Genomic DNA, 27,336 nt, shown 5'->3' with positions numbered 1-27,336 from the left:
TTCTTTTTTTTAATGTAATAGAAACATAGTATTCCAGTCACATGAATACTGTGTAGATTCTTTTAGTGAATTGTAGTTATCAGAAGCATATAGAGAAAGGATAGGTAGAATAAAGTAACATATCCATGAATGATAGTATTCTTTAGAAAATTTAGAAATTGATAATCTAAAATCATTTCTTAAACCAGTTTAAATGATAATATGACAAAACAGAATAAATGTTTGGCTATATTCAGTGCTTTAATTTTTAAACATTTTTTTCTGTTTATAACAATGTGTGCATAAGCTCTTTAAATCCTTCATATCTCTAAGCACCAACGCTTCCAGGAGTCATGAAGTATCTGCAAAATAATGTGAAATATATTTTCCTTCCTTTTTCTTTTTCTTTTTCATTTTATTTATTTGAGAGAGAGAGAGCACACAAGCAGGGGAGGAACAGAGGGAGATGGACAGACTCTGCCCTGAGTGCAGAGCCCAACACAGGGCTCGATCCCAGGACCCTGAGATCATGACCTGAGCTGAAACCAAGAGTCGGACACTTAACCAACTGAGTCACCCAGGCACCCCTGAAATATATTTTCTAATCACTATTTCCCCATTTCCCCCAAGTTGTGTTTCATAATTCTATTTTTGATGAGTGAAGAAGGCCACTTTAATTTGTAGATTAAATATAAATTATTTCCTAAAGAAAGTTATGCACACATCCTATAACAAAAAAATTATTGGGTAGTCCATTTTGGCTTGATTAACGTATATGTAACTATGTGGTATCTTGAGCTGATTCTTAACACTTCCCTGTATTAGCAGTAAAGACTATAGACAAGAGGTCAACATTTGGGAATGTAGTCATAAATCTGGAAAAATATAGCTAAGCCTGAAATGTCCTGGTGGATGTTCAAGCATATTCCTTGAGTTAGTGAAAACAGGGTGCAAAATTTCAGAACAGGAAGAATCTCAGTTGTCTGTCAAATAACTTATCTTTTTTCCATTTACTAAAACTTACAGTATTCTAAGAATCTGACAAGTCATTAAAATAGTACCACACATTAAACTACCTATATATTCTCTGGTTTTAGTGATTTGTTCCACTTTTGTATGACTGTTCTATTACTTGAGGAACAACTGCTTAGCTATTTGATAGCGATTTCCTTTTATTATAACTCACAATTATTAACATGAGAATATTTGCTCAGAGCTTGGGCTCTGACATCACACTGCCCAAGTTTAAATTTTAGCTCATCCATTTATTAACTGTGTGCCCTTGGGGACATTTACCTAAGCTCCCTACCTCAGCAGCAGCATCTGTGAAATGGAAACACATTGTTACCAGCCTTCCAGAGTTACTGTGAAGGTTAAATGGGACCGCAGATGGGAAGTGCTTTGAATTGGCCTCCACACGAAGTCGTCGGTGTTAGCTGCTGCTGTTGCATAATTGTGAAGAAAGATGTAAGAAGAAGAACTTCAGCTCAGTGGTCGTCAAAATGGACATATTTAAATCTAATTTTAAAGAATCTATTGCTGCTCTTTTATGACCGGTGTTTTCTGCCTGCTGTCACACAGGGGTATACAATTCCATTAGACAAACGTCTGGCTGCTGATGGAAGAGGCCTGCAGACAGTTCACATCAATGAGAACTTTGCCAAGCTGGCCGAAGCCCTCTATATTGCTGATCGGAAGGTTGGTCTCTTATAATGAAAGGGTTTAATGCTCTTGATAATTTGTAAATCCATTTTTGGTTACCTAAGATACTGTTTGTTCATTCCAGCTTAATTGACACATCACTGTAAATTTTAAGCCATTCAGCCTGATGGTTTGATTTACAGAAGACACTGCTGTTTCAGTTACAGTACTGAGTACCCAGCGAGGCTCGCACCTGTGGCACGTGTGCCAGAGACAGCATGTGCTGTTTGCAGCTCTGTACCTGGTCTCAGCCTTTGTAGACTTGTGCACACACCCTACCACTGGCGATCCAGCTTCCTCACGACATTCCAGAACGATGGTTCACTAGGCTAATCTCATTGTTATTTTTTTTTCCTTAAGTTTTATGTATTCATTTGACAGAGAGAGAGAGAGACGGGCAGAGGCAGAGGGAGAAGCAGACTCTCCGCTGAGCAGGGAGCCCTATGCAGGACTCGATCCCAGGACCCTGGGATCATGACCTGAGCCAAAGGCAGACGCTTAACCAACTGAGCCACCCAGGCGCCCCGATCTCATTTTTAAAGAGATGATCGACTGCTGTTTTTAGATTTCATTTTTTTTTTCTTCTGTTTTAAATACAGATGTCTCCCAAATGGTCGGTAGCATAGAAAGGCAAATAAACATTCTGATGAATGCTATAGAAAATGATAGTTGTAATATTGGTTGTCTATTAATATTATGACATTAATACTAATGTGTGTGACCTAGAAGTCCACATACATCATGGCATGCAGTTAGAACACAGAAAAGTGTATCTCCTGCGTCACCGCAAGCACCCTCATAAAAGTCTCTTGCGAAAGGCTTTATCTTAAATAGATTTGCTTGATTTTGAACACATAACCAATTCCTGCTATGTTATTGATACTGAAAATTTCTTTATTAGAGTCTTGTTTAATTTTTATTTTTGGGGTTGTTTCTGAGAAAGCATTAGTGAAACAGTGACTTACAAGATTATAGGACTCATTATAATAAGTTTCAACCACTAAAACATTTTCCAGAGTGAAAAATCTAAGTTTGCAGTGTCTTCCAGGCGAGCTTTCTTTTAGTGGACAAGAATCTTTGTTTTAACCAGCAGTAACAAATCTGAATTCTTTATACCTGCTCTTTCAAGCCAAACTTCAGTCAGGTTATTGGATGATAGCTGTAACTTTTCCCCCAACCATGTCTTATTTAACGTTCAACTTTACTAACAGGCTCGTGAAGCTGTAGAAATGCGTGCTCAAGTAGAGAGAAAGATGGCTCAAAAAGAAAAGGAGAAACATGAAGAGAAACTTAGAGAAATGGCCCAGAAAGCCAGGGAGAGAAGAGCTGGGATCAAAACCCATGTGGAAAAAGGTATGACATTCTCTTTCCTCAGTTGAATTTACAATATGAACAATACATATCTCATTTTAGAGACTCACTGTTGTTTTTACTGCACACAAAACTAATACACACCTATAAAGAAAATGTAGATATTTCACAAATAATATAGAAATGAAAGAGTAACTTCTGCTACTGAGCTGTAGCAGTAGAAAATAATATATATGTATTTTTTTAAGATTTTATTTATTTGAGAGGGAGAGAGAGAGAGTGAGCAAGAGCACAAGAGCCAGGCGAGGGAGAAGCAGACTCCCCGCTGAGCAGGGACCCTCCCCTCCCCCCCCCCAAGTGGGGCTGGATCTCAGGTTACTGGGATCATGACCTGAGCCGAAGGCAGACGCTTAATTACTGAGCCACCCAGGCGCCCTAAGAGTATGTATTTAAAGAAGGGCCTTCAGTATGGGACTACAGTGGACATTTTTAAAGTTCAGAGTAATGTACTTTTAAAAATCATGTATTACTCAAGTGATGGGCTTGATTTTTCTCTCATTTTAATTTTCTCGAAACTTAGAAAAATGAGATCTCCAACTGAATAATTCAGCTTTCCCACATAGTAAAATAATCCACTTTTTCTAACTTGTAGGCTAATAAACCTATAATCATTAAATCTGCCAATATTTTCTCTCTGGCTTTATTTAGTGTTTACACTGGTGTATTAATTCATTTAGAGTGAGAAGAGTAATTCTAATTCAAGGAAGTTGTGAGGGCAGTTTGTTTCGTTAATAAATCCTAGACTAGTACAATTATTCATTCACTCAATTCATATTGAGCATCTACTATATGCAAGGTTCTCTTCTAGACACAAGGATTTCTGTTAGGTTGGGGGTATAGTAGTGAACATTCTAGTGAGTGTAAACAGACCAAAAAAGTTAATTATCATTACTAGATGGTTAGGGATAATAGTACAGTAATAATTGCTATGGAGAAAAATAAAACAGGAAGTGCCAGAAGGAGAGGGTGGTCAGAATGGACCTCACTTCTGAGATGGTAACATTAGCACAGAAACTTGAAGGAAGTAAGGAAGTGAGCCTTGTAGATATCTGGGGCTTTGAAGAGCATCCCAGATAGAAGGAACAGCAAGTGCAAAGGCCCTGAGTTGGGAGTATACCTGTTGTGTTAAAGGAAAAGCAGGAGCCAGTATAGCTGGATTGGAGTAAGAAAGCTGAATAGTAGATGAGGTGTCAGAGTAGTTAGAGTAAATAGGAAGAGTAGTGGCCAGATCATGTGTGGTCTTTCAGCCATTTTAGCAACATGGCTTTCACTTCAGATAACATGGGAAGCAGTTAAGACTTGGAGTAGAGCAGCATGATCTGCCATATATGAGCAGGCTGTGAAATGGGCATGTGGAGGAGTAGGGAAACCATTTGGAGGGCTATTGCAGTAACCAGATGAGAGATGATGATGAGAGGCAGGGAAAACATGGTCAGATACAGACCATGGAGAGAGAGCTGACAAAATTTGCTTATGGATTAGGTAGCGGTATGGAAGAAAAAGTCAAGGATGACTCCACAACTTTTGACGTGAGCAATTGGGAGGGATTGAGTTGCCATTTACTAATAGTGGGAAGACTGCAGGGGAAGAAATTTGGGAGGGAAAGATTAGTTTAGTTGTAGACATGTTAAGTTTAAGATGGAGGTGTCAAGCAGGCAATTGGTTATAGGAGTCCAGAGTTCAGCTATAGAGAAGTAACCAGAATTATAAGTAGTGATCCACATTCTTGAATCATATATGAATGACTTAGTGAGGCAAGATATAAAAACCTGCCTGTTGTACATACACTTAGCCACTAAAGGTAATTAGAAGTCAGATTTCCCTATATCTAAGTCTCTACACTGGTAAGAAATTAAAAACAAAAAACACAGAATGGTTCTTGAGGAATTAGCTAAAATTCTGAAAAATGTGTTGTCAGATATTAAAAAGAAATAATGTTTATTGATTGCTTATTATAGAAGACACCACTCTGAGCACTTTACATGTATTGCCTTTATAATCCTGGCTCCAGCAACCCCTTGCAGTGGTTCTAGGATTGTCACCATTTTACAGAGGAGGAGACTAAGGCTCAGAGTGGTTGAGTGACCTGTATGAGGTCACATGGTTAATCTATCATAGGAACAGGATTTGAATCCAGACAGGCTGGCTCCAAAGCTGTATCCCTTCAGACTGGAGAGAGAAGAGAAAATGAAGATAGACATAAACACAGTGGGTAGAGATCAAGATACAACCAGCCCCTGTGGACCACGAGCAAAAGGTTCTTTATTCAGCCAATCTTTGAAAATATAAGGGTAAATTTACACATAATTTTTTCCTGGAAAAAAAAAATTTTTTTTTAAAGATTTTATTTATTTATTTGACAGAGACACAGTGAGAGCGGGAACACAAGCAGGGGGAGTGGGAGAGGGAGTAGCAGGCCTCCTGCCGAGCAGGGAGCCCGACGCGGGGCTCGATCCCAGGACCCTGGGATCATGACCTGAGCCGAAGGCAGACGCCTAATGACTGAGCCACCCAGGTGCCCTGCTGAAATTTTAATATGACTGTTTTGAAACACACAGAAAAGTTGAAAGAATTATACAATGAACATCCATATCTCCACCACCTAGATTCTACAATTAACTTTTTTTTAACAATTAACATGGCTTAATTTGCTTTATCATCTATCTACTGATCTTTCTATATCCATCTATCAATTCACCTTGCAATTCTGATGCATTTCAAATTAAGTTAAAGTCATCAGTATACTTTACCTCTAAACACTTGAGCTGCATGCATGATTCTGGAATTCACATTCAAAAATTAAACAAATACTATTGGATTTAAATTAATTGCAAGTGAGTTAAAAGGGCTGAATGTGACTATAAAGAAATTCATGGAATTATCTGTCATGGGTTAAAGAATATTCTCTTGTTCCAAATATTAATGGGTAATATAGTGATGAAGTAATTTTCAACTCTGTTCACACAGAGGATGGGGAGGCACGTGAGAGGGATGAAATCCGGCATGACAGGCGAAAAGAGAGACAGCACGACAGGAATCTTTCCAGGGCAGCTCCTGATAAGAGGTGGGTGCTATTTGAGAGAAATGCAAATTATGAGGAGTGGGTTTTGTGAACCTTTTCGAGAAGAGGTTTAGTCCACTGAGACCAGTTTTGCTTCTCTCCCTTTCCTCTCTAGATTGATAACTTACTAAATCAGCACTTATTTTCTTACACTAAACTACCTACTTTTTCTTAGCAGAAGAATTGACTGTCCCTAAAAGAAATCCTTTCTCATCACCTTGTAGAGTTAGCTGGACATAGAAAAGGGAATTCAGATCATGTTTGTGAAAAGAAGGTAGTAGATAGGACTGTTCTGGTCTGTTCTTTTCCTATTTCAAGTGGTGAGACAAACTTACGCGCCTATTCCCCTAGACAGGGAAGAAGATTCTGTACCTTCATTGAGATCCTACGTAGATGCAGAGGGCCGTCCCGAGTACAATGGGGGAGAAGAGCAGATTTTGTGAGAAGTGAAAATTGGCCTCTTCTCATGAGTAGTTCACTTAAAATTCAGAAAGACAGAGCTACCATGTAAAATTACTTGGGAAAATTAACACAACACTGCTAATAAGTACAGACCTGCATGGAACAAGCAAAATACATGTATGGGGACTTGGCAGTAAAGTAAGGATTGGCAAAGTTTATGCTTCACCAAAGGCTGAGCACTGAATTCTGAGTGAGGGTTAAAATATAAAACATTTTCTTTCCATATGAGCAGTTTTCCATGCTCTAATCACTTTGTGAGCTGATACAATCCATTTTTTCAAGTCATGTCTTAAACATGATAAAGATTCCTGCTGGTGGTGCTCTTTGTTATTTAATGGCATAGCTCATCTCCCTGGATAAGTGAAGTCATGGAGAAGCAGAAAATCTGAATTTAGAGTTGTGGGTAAATGTGCAGTGTAGAAGAGAGAGGAATGAATATGAAAGTGCACAATTAATGATACTCTTGGTCTGAAATTCCTAAGCTGTAAAAATCAAGAGGACTCTGTAGATAAATTGGGCCCTTAAAACCAGTAAAGTGGTTATGGGAATTGATAACATAGAAAAGCTGTAAACTTGTGATTGGGTGAAAATCAGGTTGTCTATAGAAATTATTTTAAGACCTGAGTTTCTGGTAAAATAAATGATGACGGTTACCATGGTTTCCTTACAATGTAGATTGCATACATACTGAAACAGCAGGGGAATTAAGATAATCTGAATATTGAAAATCATACTGAGTAATTCAGCCATTGACATGTTTTCCTCAAAATTCTAATAGGATAAAATTACTAAATGTGGTTTAGGTAAAGAACAGATTCTGTCTTATTGAAAGTGATTCATATGATACATCTGATTTGCATCCAGTCCCCCCCAGTCCTCGTATAATAGCAAATACAGACCGTAGCAATTTCATATCTCAGCATGCTGTCCCTCCCTGTAAGGTGATTGCTTATATTAAAGACTTCATGTCCAGAGTGAGTCTCTTGACAGTTCTTTTCAGCTAACAGGAAGGCCTGATTGTAAAACCCTACCTGTTCTAATAACCATGTCTCTGAAATGCTGTAAGGACTGCCAACCTGATTTTGCATTATTAGGGGATATATGTTCACAAGATATGAACAGGACGTATTCGTTAACTTTGCTTCTGAGATTGGTTGTATTTAAATTGAAATTCAGCTTGTCTGTGAAGAGTTTTGTTAGTGACATTGTATTTTGAAACAGGTCGAAACTACAGAGAAATGAAAATCGAGATATCAGTGAAGTCATTGCTCTTGGTGTGCCCAATCCTCGGACGTCCAATGAAGTTCAGTATGACCAAAGGCTTTTCAACCAGTCCAAGGTACAAGGAGTTTAGAAATAGCATGTCTTAAGTGTTGATGTGAATACCAGTCCTCAGGGAAAAGAAAACTAACATATCATAGATTGATCAGCCTAAGGTGTGCTGGCATAGTGAGAGAAAAAAATTAGAAGTTGCGTGTTATGACTTACAGAACTGTTTTATCTTATTTCATCTTATTTGGTGTAAGATGAAACAACTCCGATTTTGACCCCTTAAAGTTGGCTAAGATTTAAGACACTGGTAGAAAATGAAAGAAATAAGGTGACAAAACTTGGTTTTAGTATATCAGTCTTTTATTTATAAAGTAGAGCCAGTGTCCTTCAAAAGTATCTCTTGGGTTTTTTGTTGATCTTTGAAAAACAAACTTAATGCTAAAGAAACATAACTTGAGATCTTTAAAAGGTGAAGCTATAAAACTAAATTTAAGTGCTACACTAGTTGTCAGGAAATGTGATTTCTAATACCTATCATTATTAACTAGCTAGGATACATTAGGCCCGAAGAAGTGCCTTTATGTGTTCATCCACCCAACAGTGATTATATACTGTGCTAAAGACAGTGAGATCAAAGATAGATATGCCTTTGCCCTCAAGGAACCTTCGAGTCTACTGGAAAAGACATATATATGTATAAATAAGGACAGGGCAGACTGCAATAAAAATATGGAAGTAAAATGTTCTACTGGGATACAGAGGGGAAAAATTTATTATGACTTGGAGGATTTAAGATTTGAAGGTAGCATTTGAGTAAGCTTTTCTAGTTAATAACTTATTGGGTACTTTTTTACATTCCTGGCATTGTTCTAAGTCTTTTATTATCTCACTTAATCCTTACAAAAACCTATGAAGTCATACTATTTATTATAATCTCTACTTGTAGATGAGGAAATTGAGACACATAGAGGTTTAGCTAGAAATTGATAAAAGATTCAAACGTTTGATTTCAAAGGTTGTGTTCTTTAACACAATGCAATGGTAACTTACCAGCCTGAGCAAAGGGGTGTTAGGCATGAAAGTTCCACCTGAGTATTTATGACAGTCAGTCACCTGTTACAAGCTTAAGCTTATTTCAAAGCTGTGATAAAATTTTTTCTAAAAAAGCACATCCCTGTATTAAGGAACCATCCAAATGTATGAAACAAATTTGTTCATTGTTGACTTAGGATTTTCATTAAGAGCCTTATTGTCCCATGCTATAATAGTGATGTTCTCAGGGACTTAAGGGGTATAGCATTATTATTCTAAATGCCTTGAGATACTGTCAATACAGCGTCCAACTCTTAATCTTGGGGTTGTGAGTTCAAGCCCCATGTTGGGCAAAGAACTTAATTGCTTAATAAGTAAATAACATCAGATAAATACTTTACAGTTCTTTTGTCGTCTTGCCACTGTCTATACAACTGAAATTGTTAAGTACCTGCTTATACTATCCAATTTTAATGACTACTTCACTAGAGTGGTCAGACTTGTTAATTAGCACTTTAAGGACCAAAGGTGGTAAGAATAAAAGTTTATGGACTTTGTTTTTTTATGAAGATCTTTTTAATTTGCAGTTCAGATTGCTGAAAATGCGCTATAAATGATTACATGAATGTAATTAGATCCAACTTTTAATAATACATTTTTATTTAATGTCCTTTTCCCACAGGGTATGGACAGTGGTTTTGCAGGTGGAGAAGATGAAATTTACAACGTTTATGATCAAGCCTGGAGAGGTGGTAAAGATATGGCCCAGAATATTTACAGGCCCAGTAAAAATCTGGACAAGGACATGTATGGTGATGACCTAGAAGCCAGAATAAAGACCAACAGGTACCAAGGCAGACAGCTCAGTTTCATTGTTTGCACCAGTGAAAACAAAGTAGTTCATAGTCCTTTCTTTTTTTCCCTAGATTTGTTCCCGATAAGGAGTTTTCTGGTTCAGACCGTAGGCAAAGAGGCCGAGAAGGACCAGTTCAGTTTGAGGAAGATCCTTTTGGTTTGGACAAGTTTTTGGAAGAAGCCAAACAGCACGGTGGCTCTAAAAGACCCTCAGATAGCAGCCGCCCCAAGGAACATGAGCATGAAGGCAAGAAGAGGAGGAAGGAGTAGATACACCTCTCTTCAAAGTGAATGAACTTTTATCCATAACCCTAATGATGCAAGTCAGATGGGCAAACACTTTGTAAATGGCCAGGATAAAAACCAAATCTGGGTGTCAGACCCCAGCACTACTTTTTATTACGGGAGTTAAGGGGTGGGGGGGATGGAAAATTCTTTGAACTATAGTTTTTTTTAAAGAGTGGGTTGTGTTTGTGCTTCTCCTACCTTTTGGCATTTATAGAACATACTGCCCCACACATGAAATTAAGACCACTTCCTTTTATGTGACATTAGTACTTTGGGGTTAATATTTTGTGTAAGAATGACTGCTGATGAATAAAGTTGCCCCAACCACAGGGAGTAGAAGGATGTTCACATACTGGAACTGTCCTGCCAAATGACGTTTGCCCCTATTACGCTCTGTTTTAATTTGGAGTGGGGAAAGTAAGCTCTTGCTTGGTGCAACTATTTGTTTCAAATAAAAACATTTAGAGAAAATTTTTAATTTTGTTTACTTTAATAGGTAGTAATAGTCTCAAAAATCTTTCTCTTCATCAGATGTTTGATCCCCTTGCAAAACTTTTGGTCTTTGAGCTTGAACGTGGAGCTAAAAAAAATCAAATAAGCATTGTAAGGAAAGACAGTATCTGCAAAAACTTTCAACTGAAAATTGCCACTTTAAGACTGCCTATTTATGAGGGAGTCAGCACCAGTAAGTCAAGAGGATGTTATTTGTTCCCTGGTCTTAAGACTAAATCAGTTTAACCCAAGGTTGCATAGTAAGTGGCAAAGCCAGGATTTCAACCCCAGTCTCCTTACCTTGTAAGTAGACTGCTGTTCTGTGTTAGAATATACCTTGCTAACTGTTAAAGGGTCTTCCTAAACTACCCTCCCCAGACATTTTAGAACAGGCACTCTACCACCACCACCATTCTTTAACCAATATTAAGGGAACTTCAGTTACAAATCTCCCAACGTCCTTGTCATTCCATACTTCTGACCTTCTAAACTGATGATATACAGAAAGCTCATGATGTTATACAGAAAAATAATATTTACCTTTACTCCATCAAGAATATGATTTTCTTGTTGTAGTGCATTCTGAAGTTCTTCTTCTGAAGAAAACTGAATCCAACCCATACCTCTGTGAAATCCAGTCTCTTTGTCCTAAAAATTCAAAATTTAGAAAAGATTAATCATGAACTGGAGAAGGTTTCCATAAGCTCCAAATCAAATTACCAACTTTTTCATCTGCCAAAATGGGATAACTGACATTTTAATAAATGTCAAAAACCTTGCTTTGATACATACATACTCTCCTAGTTACCAAAGGTTAACCCTTGTGTTAATCTTAACATTTTGCTTTTCTGCTGCCATTGGAAGAAGTAAAATATGGGTAGTGAGGTTTCTGTCATTCGAGATACAAACTACACTAACAATAATAAAGGGACTTTTTTTTTTAATTTTTTTTTTTTTAATTTCATTTATTTGACAGAGAGACAGTGAGAGAGGGAACACAAGCAGCGGGAGTGGGAGAGGGAGAAGCAGGCTTCCCGCGGAGCAGGGAGCCCTATGCGGGACTCGATCCCAGGACCCTGGGACCATAACCTGAGCCGAAGGCAGACGCTTAACAACTGAGCCACCCAGGTGCCCCAATAAAGGGACATTTTGATCACATAAAGAAACCCTCTAACTTCCTCACTTTTAGAAACTAAAAAATTAAGCCTCAAAACCTAGTTCATTTCTGGTAATTTTGGAGACCAATTACTCTCATCACCACCACTACCATTATAATTATATAGTCCTAATGAAAAATAGAAAATATATATATATACATTACCCTTATTTACCTAGCTCCAGACTTACAGTAACGCTACTTCCCTTTGTGCAAAAGGCAGAGTGCTTATCATCCAACCTATACACAGCACATGCGGAAAAGATTCTAGTGTGTTTGGATGCACCCTGCCCCCACCCGACCAACCCGACTACTTAAGAACGGATATAAAGATGTTTATTCACTCAGTGTACCTCATCAATCTTGTTACAAAGTTATGTTGTGCTCTGCACCACCGCCCAAACCAAATTTTTAGAAATTGCCCCCATATTTAAAAGGTGACTTTTTAAGTCTTAACCTAGACTGCAGGAAAAGTTTCTGGTAATATCCCAGTGATTCACTTCTTACCTCAGATAGCTACAATTTCTCCTCTACTTCCATATGGCCATTTCTGTAAGTAAAAGCCTTAAAAAATTTGTGTTTATGTAAAACTTAGGTACTATGTATCTAAGATACAGGAACCTGGATTTCTGGGCACCTGGGTGGCTCAGTCAGTTAAGCATCTGCTTTTGGCTGGGATCAAGTCCCACATCGGGCTCCCTGCTCAGTAGTAGCCTGCTTGTCCCTCTTCCTTTCCCTGCCGTTCCCTCTGCTTGTGCGCTCTCTCTGACAAATAAATAAAATCTTAAAAAAAAAAAAACTTCTCCTGTTACATTTTACTTAGTTTTAGCAAGAATCAAAGTTTTCTTTTGTTTAAATCTAAGATGTTAACTCCAGGTCCTAAATAATCTTGCTTATACTTTTAAGAATGAAATAGCAACCAAGAAAAATGTGTTACTATTTTTGGAGATATTTTTAAGTAGGTTCCACACCTATCTAGCATGGAGCCCAAAGCAGGGCTTGAATTCACAACCCCTGAGATTGAAACCTGAACTGAGATCAAGAGTCAGACACTTAATGGACTTAGCCACTCAGGTGCCCCAGGAGAAATTTTTTTTAATGCTCATCAAAAAAAGAGAAATTTCATCCTCTTTGTAAAATTGTAGTTTTTAAGCTTATAAACATTTTTGTGTAATAGTTGTGCCTCGTTCTTTTAATCAACTATTAAAACTCCATTGTATCAATGAATTAATACCTACTTAATCCCATTAATGAACATTTAGGTTCCTTCCAGTTATATTATTAAACAATGCTGCTTTGAACATTCTTGACCACACCATTTCTGTAGAATAAATTCCTAAAAATGGAATTGCTAGATCAAAGCAAATGCAAATTCTTAGTTTTGATTTTGCCAAACTACCTTTCAGAAATGAAGTAAACTTCTGAATAATTTCAGTGCCAGCTTCCCTATACCCTCACTAGTACCAGAGACGAGTAATCTATTAGATCCCTGGAATGCAACTAACATGAAATCAAGAGTTAAGAATTTTAATTACTTTAGGTTAATATTTTGCCATAGCCTTTTCAGTGCCATGAGGAAAAAAGGGGCAGTTTTAGTGAAGCAGTTGAAGTGAACTCCCAACCCACCCCCAAAAACGCAGTAATTCTAGAAAGCCCCCAGACAAATACAGCCCAGGATAAAGTAGAACAAATTTAGAAACTGATTTCTAAATCTTCCTTAGAAAGCAAAGAAAATATAACAAATATAAAAACACTAAAAGAAAAAAAAAATACTCAATTTAATAAGGATAAAGTTTAAAATAAATATTCTCTGCCAATTAGTTTGATGATAAAATCATCCTCTAGTATCAAGTCCTTATTATAATACTGGAGTAGGCAGAATTCTAAGATAGTTCCATGATCTCCACATGTCCCACTATGTTAACCCTCTGAATAACCCCCTCCTCTTGGGTGTGTGAGGGACCTGTGACATGCTTCTAACCAAAAGAATATGGCAAAAGTGATGGGATGCTGCTCCCCTGATCAGGTTATATAGCAAAGGTGATGCGATGTCACTCCCATGCCTATGTTACAAGGCAGTCTTAACAGAATGGAGAAAATCCTCTGCTGACTGAAGAAGTAAGCTGCCATGCTGGGAGACAGCCTACACACCTGCCAGGTAACAAGGAACTGCAGGTCCCTACAAGCTGAAAGCCAGCAAAAAAGTAGATATCTCAGTCCTACAGTTCAAAGATGACTTCTGCCAACAACCTGAGAGAGCTTGAAAATCAGTCTTTCCCAGTTGAGCCTTTGAGCCTCTGATGAGACCAAAGCCCCAGCTCATGCCTGACTGCAGCTATGTGAGACCCTGAGCAGAGGACCCAGCAAGGCTGTGCCCAGACTTCTGATCTGCAGAAACAGTGCGTTAATATATATGTGTGTTGTTTTGAGTCATTAAGTGTGTGGTAATTTGGGGCACCTGGGTGGCTCAGCTGGTTAAGCGTCTGCCTACAGCTCTGGTCATGATCTCAGGGTCCTGCAATCAAGCCCCACATCGGGCTCTCTGCTCAGCTGGGAGTCTGCTTCTCCCTCTCATTCTCCCTCTGTGCTTTCCCTCTCTCTCTCTCAAATAAATAAAAATTTTTTTTTTTTTTTTTTTTAAGATTTTATTTATTTATCTGAGAGAGAGAATGGGAGACAGAGAGCATGAGAGGGGAAGGGTCAGAGGGAGAAGCAGACCCCCCGCTGAGCAGGGAGCCCGATGTGGGACTCGATCCCGGGACTCCAGAATCATGACCTGAGCCGAAGGCAGTTGCTTAACCAACTGAGCCACCCAGGCGCCCCCTCAAATAAATAAAATCTTTAAAAAAAAAAAAGTGTGTGGTAATTTGTTATACAGGATAAGGCTTTTTTTACTTTTTAATCACTATCACCCACAATTTTATCAATAAACACTATGAACAGCTTCACTCCATTAAAAGTCATATAAGCTGATATGCTTTAACAAACAGTCAAGAATTCGAGGATAAAATTAGATCAGTAATTAAAGGATAACATTTTTTTAAAAGATAATACTCACAAAGGGTACAGTGCACTTTCGTACATGGCCAAACTGTGCAAAGTGTTCTCTCAGCTCACCTGTATAGGAGGAGAAAACATGTTAAAAGTAGTAAATTTATTAGTTAATATATTTGGGGCACCTGGCTGGCTCAGATGGTAGAGCATGTGACTCTTGATCTCAGGGTTGAGTTCAAGCCCCACGTTGGGCATAGAGATTACTTTAAAAAAAAAAAAAGTAGTTAATGTATTTTGTATCCTCCATCCTAGACTGGGGACCTAGAGTCCCCAAACTTTTTGTGAACAGGAACTACCATTTGCATTTCCTTGAAGCCTTAAGATTTAGGAAGTAGCTATGGTATTGACTACAGATCTTCCTCAAGTTATGATGGGGCTACATTGATAGAACTGTCATAAATTGAAAATATCCTAAGTTGAAAATGCATTTAATACACCTAACCTACTGAACATCATAGCTTAGCCTAGCTACCTTAAACATGCTCAGAACACTTACATTAGCCTACAATTGGGCAAAACCATCCAACACATAGCCTATTTTATAATAAAGTATTGAATTTCTCATGTAATTTATTGACTACTGAAAATGAAAACCAGAATGGTTATATGGGGACAAAATGGCTGTAAGTCTATCAGTTGTTTACCCTCGTGATCACATGGCTGACTGGGAACTGCACCTTGCTGATGCTGCTGCCTCGCATCACAAGAGAGTATCATACTGCCTATCACTAGCATGGGAAAAAAATCAAAATTGAAAATTTGAAGTATAGTTTCTTTAGAATGCCTATCACTTTCACACCACTGTAAAGTCAAAAAACTGTAAATCAAACCACTGTAAGTCAGGAACCATCTGTATAAAGCTGCAATGCGCCAGAGATCTGGGGAGATGATGGGGTGGGGGCATACACAAATAAATTGCTGAGTTGACTATACTCATCACTCCCAGCAGATAATGAATGTCTTCATCAGTTACTGTACTAGGTGCATGGATAATAATCCCTGTGAGAAACTCACACAGAAGACAGATCATTAAAATACAGTAAGTATGTTGCTAGCCATATTAGAGATTTTCAAATAAAAGCTCAATTTACTTCCCTTTCATAAAGTTTACACTCGGTTAAATAGTTGACACTCTAAAATTTGTTGAGATGACCCTACTTACCCTTCCTGCCTTATTACCCATTGCTGGCCCATAGTTACTCTCTAGTATGGCAACTGAAATTCTATGTATCTGTCCTGTGGATTCCCATCTTTGCCTGTCATTCTTTCCCCTTGCTATGTCAGTAATCCTATTTCTTGCTGCTTAATTGTAACTATCCTTCAGGACCTTGGCCAAATATATCCACTGAACATTATTTTATTGGGCTTCTACTGCAATACAAGGCAATGTACTATCCCTGTGAGGCCTCAAAGATGCATAGTAGATAAACTTAAAAAACCACCTGATCTCTTCTGAACTGCAGTGCTTACACTTTCGCTGATCTATATTTCGTATTACTGGGTTATTTTCCCCTAGTTCATCTAAACCTCACTGGTTCAACAACTGCCTGTATCTGTTTTAAGTCTCCTCACCCTCACCACTACACCATAAACTCCCTGAATGTTGAGTCCACTATGTCAACAGTAATTGAACACAGTAGGGCAATATTTGCTGAATAAATAAATGCCTAGTAATCCTTCAACAACCCACAGGGACTAAATTTCTGAAGAGCTCTAACAGTTGGTCAAACCATTCAGCAAATTCAGGACCTCATGGATCAGCATCAGGACAAACATGTTGTTTAACACTAAACAAAATAGTGTTAAATATGCATGTTTTAAACCAGGTATTAAAAATTCTAGAAAACATTCACTTCCAAAACAAACGACCTCTGGAAGGTAACCCTCTTCCCAATTACCTGTAAGTGCTATGGGGAAACTGCTGCAAGAACAATGCCAACCACAGATACTCCTGAAATATTTGCTGAATGTATCAATGAACTGAAACTGCTTCTAAGTTGTATGTTACACAGACTTTTTTATGAGTTTTAAACCAACCCATTATGGTCTGGAAACTTGCAACTGCAAGATGAAGGTGAAACCCCTGTGCCTTTACACAGTTTCACAGGGCCTAAGCATGACATTGTACTGCCTAGATCTTCATCTGCTACATATTAAGAAGGTGGGGCCCAAACCAATCTATTTCCCATTCTACTACTTACACCTGGGCCACAAAAGCTAAGAGGTAAGTAATCCCCAGTTCCATTCTTTTGTTTAAGGGAGATGACCTGATACATGAATACCTACAAAAGTGACCGTGGATTTTTAATTTTTGGTAAGCAAATGTAATCAAAACCTTTTTTCAAAACTGCAACTGACAAAAATCAATGTTGGTGAGAGATTTCAATACTGATTACTCCCAACGCTCTATCTCCAGCCTAGGCCTCTCCCATGAGCTTCAATTATAGAAATCACAAAAACGACTATCATTTATTGAGTACTTAAGTCTGTATCTAGCACAAGTCTAAGTGGTTTACATATAAACTCATTTAATCCAATCAAAAATCCTGTCAAGAAGGTATTACTGACTCCATTTCATCTGAGGTACAGTGGTGAGCCCTCTTCCCAAATTACCTCCCGTTAAACGGTTACACAACTACTAAATAGCCAAGGTGGAATTCTAACCTAGGCAGCATGGCTTCAAAGTGCACTTCTCAATCATTTGATGTATAACTAAGGCAAGCCAGACTCTTAAGTTTATTATTAATGGAGGAATAAAGGTTTTTGTTTTCTGATACACAATCTCCTCTGTTCACCTGCCTGACGGAGACCTCACAGGTTTTTCTCAAACTCAACACATTTAAACTTTACTCATCTTCTTTAAACCTGCTTCCCCTACATTCTAACCACGATATTCACCAACGCTAAAAACCTGGAAGTCGTTCTTCCCTTTCCCTCCCGTACGCTGACCCCATTCAAGCCATTGCGAAAAACCGTTGATTTTGTTTTGTTAACATAAGTGAATCTGGCCCCCTTTTTACCACTACCCTATTTCAGGTCCTCGTCTTTGGACTAAATTATTGAAATTGCCTTTTAGCGAGTCTCCTTGCCTTCAATCTTGCCAGTTTGAATCCACCCTTCACACCACTGTCAAAATAATCCCTTCTAAATCGTAAATCTTAAGTTTTCAAGGAACGAACGTTCCACCGAGTCACTCTGGAAAGGCAGGAGACCCTGAATACGTGCCGAAAAAGCTCAAGGGGCATCCCTGAACGATTCACTGAAAAAAATTTTTTATTTCTGCTCACTGGCTTGCTCAGGAGCCACAGCTCTTAATACAGCCACCACGCTGACTTAAGTATTCCGCCGAAAGCAGTGCTTTTGAGGATCGCTTGTACCTAAAACTTCCGCCCCAAACACGTCTCCATCACTCACTCGAGGCCGCGGTCCAGGGAATTTTTCTGACAAAAGCCACGGGCCGGCTAATACTCGTACGCAGCGCCACAGCACCCCTTACTGCAGAAGCCGCCATTTTTAGATCGAGGGGCTCTGTGACCTGTGGTCGCGACCCCGGAAGACTCTGGCGAATCTGGGGCACGCAATCTGCTTCCGGGTCAGAAGAGGCCTGATACAGACATGGGGAAGATGGCGGCGGCCGTGGGCTCTGTAGCGACGCTGGCGGCAGAGCCGCGGGAGGACGCCTTTCGGAAGCTTTTCCGCTTCTACCGTCAGAGCCGCCCTGGGACTGCAGACCTGGGAGCGGTCATTGATTTCTCGGCGGCCCACGCAGCCCGCGGGACGGGGCCTGGTGCCCGCAAGGTACGGACAGAGGAGCGACCCGCGCCCCCGGTCGCCTCGCCTCGCTCTTGGAGGGGCTTCAGGGTCCTCCTCACCTCTTTTCGCTTCCAGACTGAGTGTTATTGAGTAATTCCCGCTCTCCATGGGCGCGGAGCTTAACTGTCCACGAAGCGTCACACTTTGGCGGTGAAGAGCTGTGCTGCCGGTTTCTCCACGCGGCCATTGGTGGCCGCGGCCTCAAAGAGTGCCTGGGAATTGGTGTTCATTCCTAACATTAACTGTCCATTTGCATCTCTACTTCGATTTGTGTAAAAACCCATACATCGTATTCGTAGATATTAGGATAGCGCTCTGCAGCTTGAAAAAAACAACTACCCGAGTAGTCCCTGAACAGAAAGGGATCGATGTTGTTGGTTAAACCGTTGTCCATAAAACTGGTCCCTGTCGTCTCTGGGCCCTTTTAGAAAGAGGGCGTTGAGAGATTGAGATGATTTCTCCACGTTTGAAAGTAAAAGGCAAACGAATCCAAACACTATCCATTATTTCTACCTTTCCCCATGGAAAGTAAGAAAAGCAACATAAAGGAGGACGGGGCACAGGGAAAATCGCAACTATACTATAATGCGTAATTTCTTTACAGTCGCTGTAACACTGAGGATCCCTGGTCCCTTAATTTGGCCTTGGTGTTGTCCACAGATGGCTGGATGAAGGATTATTTCTAAGCTTAGTATAGCTCTCAAAATCGGAACGCTGTAGTAGCACAGTTCTAGACAAATGTCTAGAACTCAGCTTCTTAGGAACTTCGTTTGTTAGCAGAAATGGTCTTAGAGTTGTCAAAATAGCATGCAGAAAGCTCTCTAAGAATAATGTACATGGGTCAGATCCTCATTCAGCTCCTTTTGCCTATATTTTGTGGCAATACTTAAATACTTTTAGAAGGGGCGCCTTTGTTGCTCATTCAGTTAAGCATCTGACTCTTGATTTCAGCTCAGGTCATGATCTCAAGGTAGTGATATCGAGTGCCACGTCAGGCTCCGCACTGAGAATGGAGCCTGCATAAAATTCTCTCCTCCTCCCTCTGCCTACCCTGCTGTGCTTGCACGAGCTCTCTGTCTCTTCAAAATACTTTTAATCAGGGCACCTGGGTGGCTCAGTCGGTTAAGCGGCTGCCTTCGGCTCAGGTCATGATCCCAGAGTCCTGGGATCGAGCCCCACATCGGGACTCCCTGCTCAGCGGGGAACCTGCTTTTCCCTCCCCCACTCCCCCTGCTTGTGTTCCCTCTCTCGCTGTCTCGCTCTCTGTCAAATAAATAAATAAAATCTTAAAAAAAAAAAAAATGCTTTTAGTCTCTGAGAAGAAAATATTGTCTAGCACCGTATCTAAAACAGTAAGCACTCAATAAATACACTATCCATTGAGTACATAAAAACTTGGGTGTTTAGGGGCGCCTGGGTGGCTCAGTCGGTTAAGCCTCTGCCTTTGGCTCAGGTCATGAGCCCTGCTCAGCAGGGAGTCTGCTTCTTCCTCTCACTCTCACTGTGCTCTCCTTCTGTGTCTTTCCCTTTAAAAAAAAAAGACTTGGGTGTTTGGTTCTTAAGTTCAAAACAGATTGAAAATAGCGAACTGGAGAAGAAAGTTGCTATGAGAGCAACTGATGAGCAGTGGAGAAAGTGATGGCTAACAGGCAAGGGTGGAAGCAGGATTTTTTTTAAAGACTCAGGTTTGTTTCAGCTTAGCATGGAGAACAGGTCCACAGACTTACTTCAGATATGAGGGTGTTGCTGAATTACAGTGCATTATTAAGTATGGTCTATTTGAGAGATCATTGTAAAATGTTTGAAATAAAAACATCTTATCAGTACCTGAAACAATTGGCTGGTCAGGCCTCTCAGAGAGTTCCAGATAGCCATTTTATTACAGAGACTGGAAATACACAGCAAGTGGTTGGTATTTTTTTCTGGAAATCTCTACACTTGGTGAAGTTGATAGGATAAGAGATACATCTTTTTGGAAGAGAACATTTGATGTATAACTAAGGCAAGCCAGACTCTTAAGTTTATTATTAATGGAGGAATAAAGGTTTTTGTTTTCTGAATATCCTTTAGTGACTGAATATTGGATCCCTTAACCTATTTAATGAGCCATCCATAAGATGCTCTTATATGCAAAGAAAACTTCATGAGCCCCTGAAAGGCTTAATTTCTCAGTAATTAACAAAGGCAAAAGCTCTGAGCTTCAGTTTGAAGTTTCATCTAAAAGAGAATAAATATTATACTTTCAGCAAACAGGGTTTCCAGTTTTACTGAAACAGTTGTTCTGTCTGGTTGGAGCATTCTCTTCCATTCTCTTAACCTCCCCTGCCTGATGTTCCTCATAGGTCTGTTTAAACACCAACTGTATACAAGTGCCTCAGAAGCATTATTGTTGGGCCGAATTGAGGTGAACAGAACTTTGAGGATATTTCAGTACATCTCTCACGATTTAGATCTTACAAGAAATCCACAAAGGTGTGGGGTCATACAAAAAGGTAGTCTTGAAGGCCAAAATCAGCCTGCTTCTCATACTGCTTAATTTTATATTGCTTTCTAGTGTTTGTTAGTATATAGATGAAAAAACTGAGGCTCTAAGAAGTTAAGTGACTTATCTAAGTCTTACATCAAGTAAATGGTAGAACTAAGTTTAGGAGCCCAGACTTAGGACTCCTAATTTTGCCTCATACCAGAAATATCTTTAGAAGTTTGAGATTCTCAGATCTGACCTGCAAAATAGCTTTAGCACTCCAACTTCTCTTTCCTTCCTGCCAGGTGGTTAGATCTCAGCTGAGTGTATCTTCCGTCAGTGACCACGATGCACATAGAGCAGGACTTCAGCCAGTCAGCAAGTGGCAAGCCTATGGACTCCAAGGCTATCCTGGTGAGTGCGGCTGACCTCAGAAGACAAAATCATATAATCATTTATCTAATTTCAGGAGAGGAGTTGTAAGCAGGTAAATAGACAAAGGGGAAACTAAACACAGAAATATTTCACTCCCAAACTCCTTTTAAATCTGCCTCATCTAAGATTTCCATTTATTTAGCATTCCCAAAGGTTAGAACAGGAGTCAGTTGTGCCTGCCTTAAGTGCAGAAAATGACACACCAGGTACAAATCAAAAATGATCACCTTGACTCTGGGCTCCCTGCCACGACTCCAGACACCTGCTCTGGCAGAAGAACCGCTTTGAATGATGGAACAATTCATAATGGTCGCTCTAATCACAATGTCTCTATGTTCTCGTGTGGCAAAAAAAAGAAAAACAAATTAAAAATTGTTGCTATTATTAAGGCTGAGCTTTTGAAAAGAAAATTAGTTAATGAGATCAAAAGTCCTAATAGACTAAATAATTTAGCATTTTGAACTTAAATAATATTGGGTAGCTCACCTTACAGATCTAGAAATTAAGAACATAATGAAAAATGGGTAATGTTTTTAATCTTTTTTTGAGTAAACGCTACCCCCAATTTGGGGCTCCAACTCACACCCCAAGATGAGCGTCGCATACTACTGACTGAGCCAGCCAAGCGCCCTTAATCTTTTTTTCTTTTAGGATCATGGGGCCATTGTAGATTAAATATTATGAACTATTTAGAAAATAGAGGGATGCCTGGGTGGCTCGGTCGGTTAAGCAGCTGCCTTCGGCTCAGGTCCTGGGATCGAGACCCGTATTAGGCTCCCTGCTCAGTGGGGAGCCTGCTTCTCCCTCTGACCCTCCCCCCTCTCATGCTCTCATTCTCTCAAATAATTAAATTAATTAAATAAAAAAGAAAATACAGAAATGCCTTATTTGGTCAAATAATCCTTTATCTGTCATCCTTTTTCTTGGAGAGGACATAAGGTTAACATTGTATTTTGTGATTTCAAATACAGATTAAAAGCAAGAAAAAATCCCTAAAAAATACTAATTTTCATTATGCCATGGGCCAGGTCTGTGTTACAGCTCTTAATACATTATGACCACTGATATATTTGTTAATAACGTAGGATGGTATAACAGTTTCAATACTTCCCTAAAAGGCCTCGTGCACTTCAGTTCTTCGTGAAAGAGTAGTCAAATGATGGCTTTTATGTATGAAAGCGTGGCTTCCCGTGAGTTTGGGTGAATGAGGAGCGTGCATCACCAGTAGTCTTTTATGTACTTTTTGTTCTTGAAGGCTGCCCTTGACCTTTCAGGCCTACCTCCTGTTTTCAAGGCCCTATTTCTCTGTTTCCATGCCCTCTTTTCTTAACAAATTGTTAAGACCACAGAGTTATCAATCCCACTTTGGTTTATCTATTGTCCAAATAGGTGTATTGATTTTGAGGTTTTCTAGGATTTCACACTTAGGCCACATTTTGTGAGTTGGTACCTCATTATGTCCTTAGAGACTTCATTCTGTCTTCCCTGACATTTGAAGCTGTATTTAATAGAAGTGTAATGTCCAGAACATGGGAAATGACCATCTCTTATTCAGACTTGATCAGAAGGATTGTGTTTACTTCTGGATTCTGCTTGTTGTGAAGGAACTTGAGTAACCACGACCTGTCCTTAAAAGAATGAGCAGGAAGTCATGGGTCTGAAAGAAGAGTGAAGCTGAGAGGGAACCTGACAGCATCCAACATTTGAAAAGTTGTCATACACACAAAGGGATGGGAGCATTATATACTAGTGGTTAAGGCCTAGGTTCTGACATGAGGCTACCTGGGTTCAAGTCATGGCTGTACCATCCACTATATGACCTTGGGCAAGTTTCTTAATCTTTCTTGGCCTCAGTTTCCTGATAAGTAAAATGTGTATAAAAAGGTGCTCACTTTGTAAGGTTATTGTGAAGATTAAACGTGAGTACATTGTAAAGTACTTAAGCCCATGCCTGGCACATAGTAAATGCTAAGCATGCGCTCTACCACTGAGCTACACCCCTTGCATGGCACATAGTAAATGATTAATAAATGTTAGCCAGAAAGCTAGAGGTATTTTTGAAGAATGAGAAACTAATTTGGGGGTTGCTCTGTGTGTTCAAACCTAAGATCAATGCATGAAAATTAAAAGGAGGCAAATTCAATAAAAGAAAGGCAACAGTTGTCTAGAGTGGACTGCCTAAAAAGGTATTCATTTTCCTGTCACTGGGTCAGCAGTATTCTTCCTTTAATCTGATATTTTAGGGAATGTTATAATCTTTATTTTGTGAAATAATGCTGATAAGTGGGTAAGTTGGGGGGTTTTTTCATATCTTTTTTTTTTCCTCTCAAAATATTGACAGTTCTGTCACACTTTTAAATTACTTGGAGAGGGGCGCCTGGGTGGCTCAGTCGTTAAGCGTCTGCCTTCGGCTCAGGTCATGATCCCAGGGTCCTGGGATCGAGCCCCACATCGGGCTCCCTGCTCAGCAGGAAGCCTGCTTCTCCCTCTCCCACTCCCCCTGCTTGTGTTCCCTCTCTCGCTATGTCTCTCTGTCAAATAAATAAATAAAATCTTTAAAAAATAAATAAATAAATTACTTGGAGAATTTTGCTGGTGCATGAAATGCAGAAGTGGCCTCCACACTCAGAAAAAAATGTTCTTACTCCTGTCCTCCAATTTTAGAGGAACACCTTCTGTTAAAAGCCAGGCCCTTCACCTTTTCGATCCCACATTCTTTCACCCCTTCCAGCTTTCAAGACCTTGCTCTGCTCCTTTCCTCTCTTCTGTTTCAACCAGTTCCTCTCTGCTGGTTCTTTCGCATTATCTGTAAGCATGCTTCGGCCTTTCCCAACCCTAAAAATCATAAACTCTCCCCTTAAATTCTTTATTCTTCCATGACTGCTCTTCAACCTTTGTTTCCTTTCATAGCCAGGCTTCCACAAGGCATTGTCTGCGAACAGTCTCTGCTGTCCCGTCTCCAGGGGCTTCACTAAGGACAGTTTTTCATCTCTAATTCTTTTTTTTTTTTTTAAGATTTTATTTATTTATTTGACAGAGAGATAGAGAGAGAGCACAAGTAGGCAGAGAGAGAGGGAGAAGCAGACTCTCCACTGAGCAGGGAGCCCAACGTGGGGCTCGATCCCAGGACCCTGGGATCATGACCTGAGCCGAAGGCAGCCGCTTAACCGACTGAGCCACCCAGGCGCCCCCATCTCTAATTCTTAAGAAAGTACATAGTGTGTGTTTGTTAAATGGATCCTTACCCTGCATAGAATTCCAGCTAAATTGTTATTCGTCTTCGCCACAGGAGAAGAATGACATTAGATTACTTTCCAGGTCCCAGAAGATCTTTTCAGCACACATGCTGTAGGTATCTGCGTCATGCCATACTGAGCAGATGTACTTCACAGCCTCTTTCTTCCCTGTTCTGTCAGTCAGATTTCAATCATAGGCAGAAGTCACACCAGTTATTTTAGCTGAGGGAACTTAATATAAGAATTGTTAGCCAGATACTGGAAAACAAAGAAGGCCAAGGGGGGACACTGAGCTATCACAGGTAGTAATTGCAGGAAGCAGCTACCACCTTTATAAACAATAAATACCTGGTGCAGATTTGAGCAGTGACTTTTGACATTACCAATTCTAAAGTTCGCTTTGGGGTAACAGTTGATGGTTGTGGAATATTTGTTTCTCTTGAGAATTTGTTTCTTTCTTCCCTTCCTCTAAAATCGGAGAATAGGGATGAGAACATTTACTTATAAATGTGGAAGCCACAAAACATGAGCAAAAGGGGATAGGGAATAAAGTAGTGGGTATAAGGATGTCAACAAAAATAAATTATCTCAATAACTGATGGAGAATTTCCTCCTCTCCTTTTTTCCCCACCTGTCCTTTTGTATAGGATTTATTTTTATCCCAAACCCCTTCCTCCCAGGTTACCAGTGGCACTGGGTGAAGCAATGCCTTAAGTTATATTCCCAGAAACCAAATGTGTGTAACCTAGACAAGCACATGACCCAAGAAGAGACTCAGGACCTCTGGGAACAGAGCAAAGAGTTTCTGAGGTAAGTGTTCGTATTCAACTCGGCTCACTGCATATCTTTAGGGGACCTACTCCAGAGCAATGCAGTGAAAGTAACTGACCTGTTTTTTCCTTGTTTCCATGCAAAAACAGCACAATTATATTCTTTCCCCTGGGAACATCTGTACAGATGCTTGACAGTTACATTCAATTGAGATCCATTTTGAAGATTTCCTTATCATAGCTTGAATCTCGAGTTCATCCTCATTAATCATCAGCTGGTCCATCTTCATTCAGCTTCAGCCCTTTTTCTACTTAAAGTGAGTTCCAGGAGCACCTGGCTGGCTCAGATGGTAGAGCATGCAACTCTTGATTTTGGAGTTGTGAGTTCAAGCCCCACATTGGGTTTGGAGATCACTTAAAAAAATAAAGTCTTTAAAAAAAATAACATGAGTTCCTTTGAAGACTTGTGATATCCTGGAAAAATTTAACACTAAAAGCTCTTTATTTCTACTCTCCTAGATGAAGTCAGTGCTACTAGCAGTTTTTTAGTTATTCCTCATGAGAACTAATGTTTGCACCTTAATGTTGAATCAACCTTTATTCATTCACAAATATATAATTTTTTTAAAGTCAGGTGCCCCATCATTCCACAAATATTTATTGAGGGTTAATTGTGTACCGGGCATGATGCTAAGCACTGGAGATAAACCATTCATAGGACACTGTCTTTGTACTCAGGAGTGCATAGTCTATGGCAGGAACTCAGTGTCAACAGGAATAATTCTAACAGAGCTTAGAAAGTGTTAGAGTAAGTGTTCAGAAAAATGCTATGGGGGACAGAGGGAGAAATAATTCCTCTAGGCAGAAGTGTCAAAGAAGAAGAAAATATTTTTTAATTGGGTCTATTATCCTCTTTCTCCTCTGTCCATTTGAACTGGATCTTCAAAAATGATTAGGAGTTTACCTATCAGAAGAGCAAGAAGGCTGTTTGGGGTAGAGAAAGCAGACGGAGCAAAGAGGTAATATTCAAGGCAGAGTAAGTTGTTCTGTGAAATAGTGTAGAATGTGGGAGTTCATGTGTTTATTCAACAAATACCTATTGAGTTTCTACCATGCGTCAGATACCGTGCTTGAGTGTTAGAGATTCAACGACAGATAAGACACAGTTCCTGCTTTCAAGGAATTTGTAGGTTAGTTGAGGGCAGAGACATATAATTAAATAGTTTGGCAGGTACAGAGATAGAGTTTATAAGATATTATGGGAATAGTCACTCAGGTGGCCAGATTGGAGGTAGTTTATAGAAGATGCTTCCTGGAAGTGATGGATAGAATTGGCAAGAAATGAAGCAGAAGAAGTAGGCTAGGGCCAAACTATAAAGGCTTTAGTGACGTAAAGCACTAGGTCTAGAGTCCGATCGCCTGGGTTCACATCCCTGGTCTGCCACTTACTAGGTATGTAAATTTGAGCAAGTTTCTTAACCTTTCTATGCCTCATAGTAGTCCTTCCCTTATTTAACAGTGTGAGGATTAAACAAGGTAATATGCGAGAAATCTTCACAACAGTCCATTAAAACCACTGTGCTGGCTTTGTGTGTTCTATTTGGACTTAGGATCTCTAATGGTTGTTTTCAGAAACTGTGTCATACTAATTCCAGCAGGGGAAATAGAAGATTTCCTTTAGTTGAAAGGGGAAAGGAAAACTAAAATTCATTGGTTTTCCTTTAAAGCCCTCTTGGTCTGCAGGTTATGAGAAAGACAGGAGCAGTGGGAAATGCCCTCTATAAGCTCTTAGTGATGTCTTCTTTAGAACTGAGAGTAAAGTAAAGGAAGGTCATGGTTGAGTGAAATTAGAGAGCTTAGAGTTTGAGGTTAAACCACCATGTGTTTTCAAGTAA

General features: G+C 39.6%; 3 protein-coding genes across 4 annotated transcripts in view; 2 read left to right on the top strand and 1 right to left on the bottom strand.

Moving 5' to 3' along the window:
• SNW1 (SNW domain containing 1) overlaps positions 1 to 10,499 on the top strand; it is a 32,235-nt gene extending 21,736 nt beyond the window's left edge. The window contains exons 9-14 of one of the 2 annotated variants that reach the window (XM_036084365.2): positions 1,561 to 1,677; positions 2,892 to 3,033; positions 6,019 to 6,115; positions 7,796 to 7,913; positions 9,561 to 9,724; positions 9,805 to 10,499. In XM_036084365.2, coding sequence (XP_035940258.1) covers positions 1,561 to 1,677; positions 2,892 to 3,033; positions 6,019 to 6,115; positions 7,796 to 7,913; positions 9,561 to 9,724; positions 9,805 to 10,003 — 837 coding nt within the window. In that variant the 3' untranslated portion in view covers positions 10,004 to 10,499. Of the gene's footprint in view, positions 1 to 1,560; positions 1,678 to 2,891; positions 3,034 to 6,018; positions 6,116 to 7,795; positions 7,914 to 9,560 lie in introns of both variants that reach the window. The other variant, XM_036084364.2, reaches the window with a different exon arrangement.
• Positions 10,493 to 18,409, bottom strand: SLIRP (SRA stem-loop interacting RNA binding protein). Its single transcript, XM_036084368.2, has 4 exons — positions 18,138 to 18,409; positions 14,728 to 14,786; positions 11,054 to 11,161; positions 10,493 to 10,601 (listed from the first exon to the last, which is right to left on the bottom strand). Exons 1-4 carry the CDS (start codon positions 18,232 to 18,234, stop codon positions 10,530 to 10,532), a joined length of 336 nt encoding a protein of 111 aa, XP_035940261.2. The 5' UTR covers positions 18,235 to 18,409; the 3' UTR covers positions 10,493 to 10,529.
• ALKBH1 (alkB homolog 1, histone H2A dioxygenase) overlaps positions 18,332 to 27,336 on the top strand; it is a 29,028-nt gene continuing 20,023 nt past the window's right edge. Inside the window, exons 1-3 of the mRNA XM_036084366.2 lie at positions 18,332 to 18,521; positions 21,306 to 21,414; positions 25,319 to 25,481. Of these exons, the coding sequence (XP_035940259.1) occupies positions 18,339 to 18,521; positions 21,306 to 21,414; positions 25,319 to 25,481 (455 nt within the window). The 5' untranslated portion in view covers positions 18,332 to 18,338. The remainder of the gene's footprint in view (positions 18,522 to 21,305; positions 21,415 to 25,318; positions 25,482 to 27,336) is intronic.

Source organism: Halichoerus grypus, chromosome 8 (assembly GCF_964656455.1).
Source record: "Halichoerus grypus chromosome 8, mHalGry1.hap1.1, whole genome shotgun sequence".
NCBI lineage: Eukaryota > Metazoa > Chordata > Mammalia > Carnivora > Phocidae > Halichoerus > Halichoerus grypus.
Note: the sequence above shows the minus strand (reverse complement) of the source record. Positions and strands in the feature narration are given on the sequence as shown.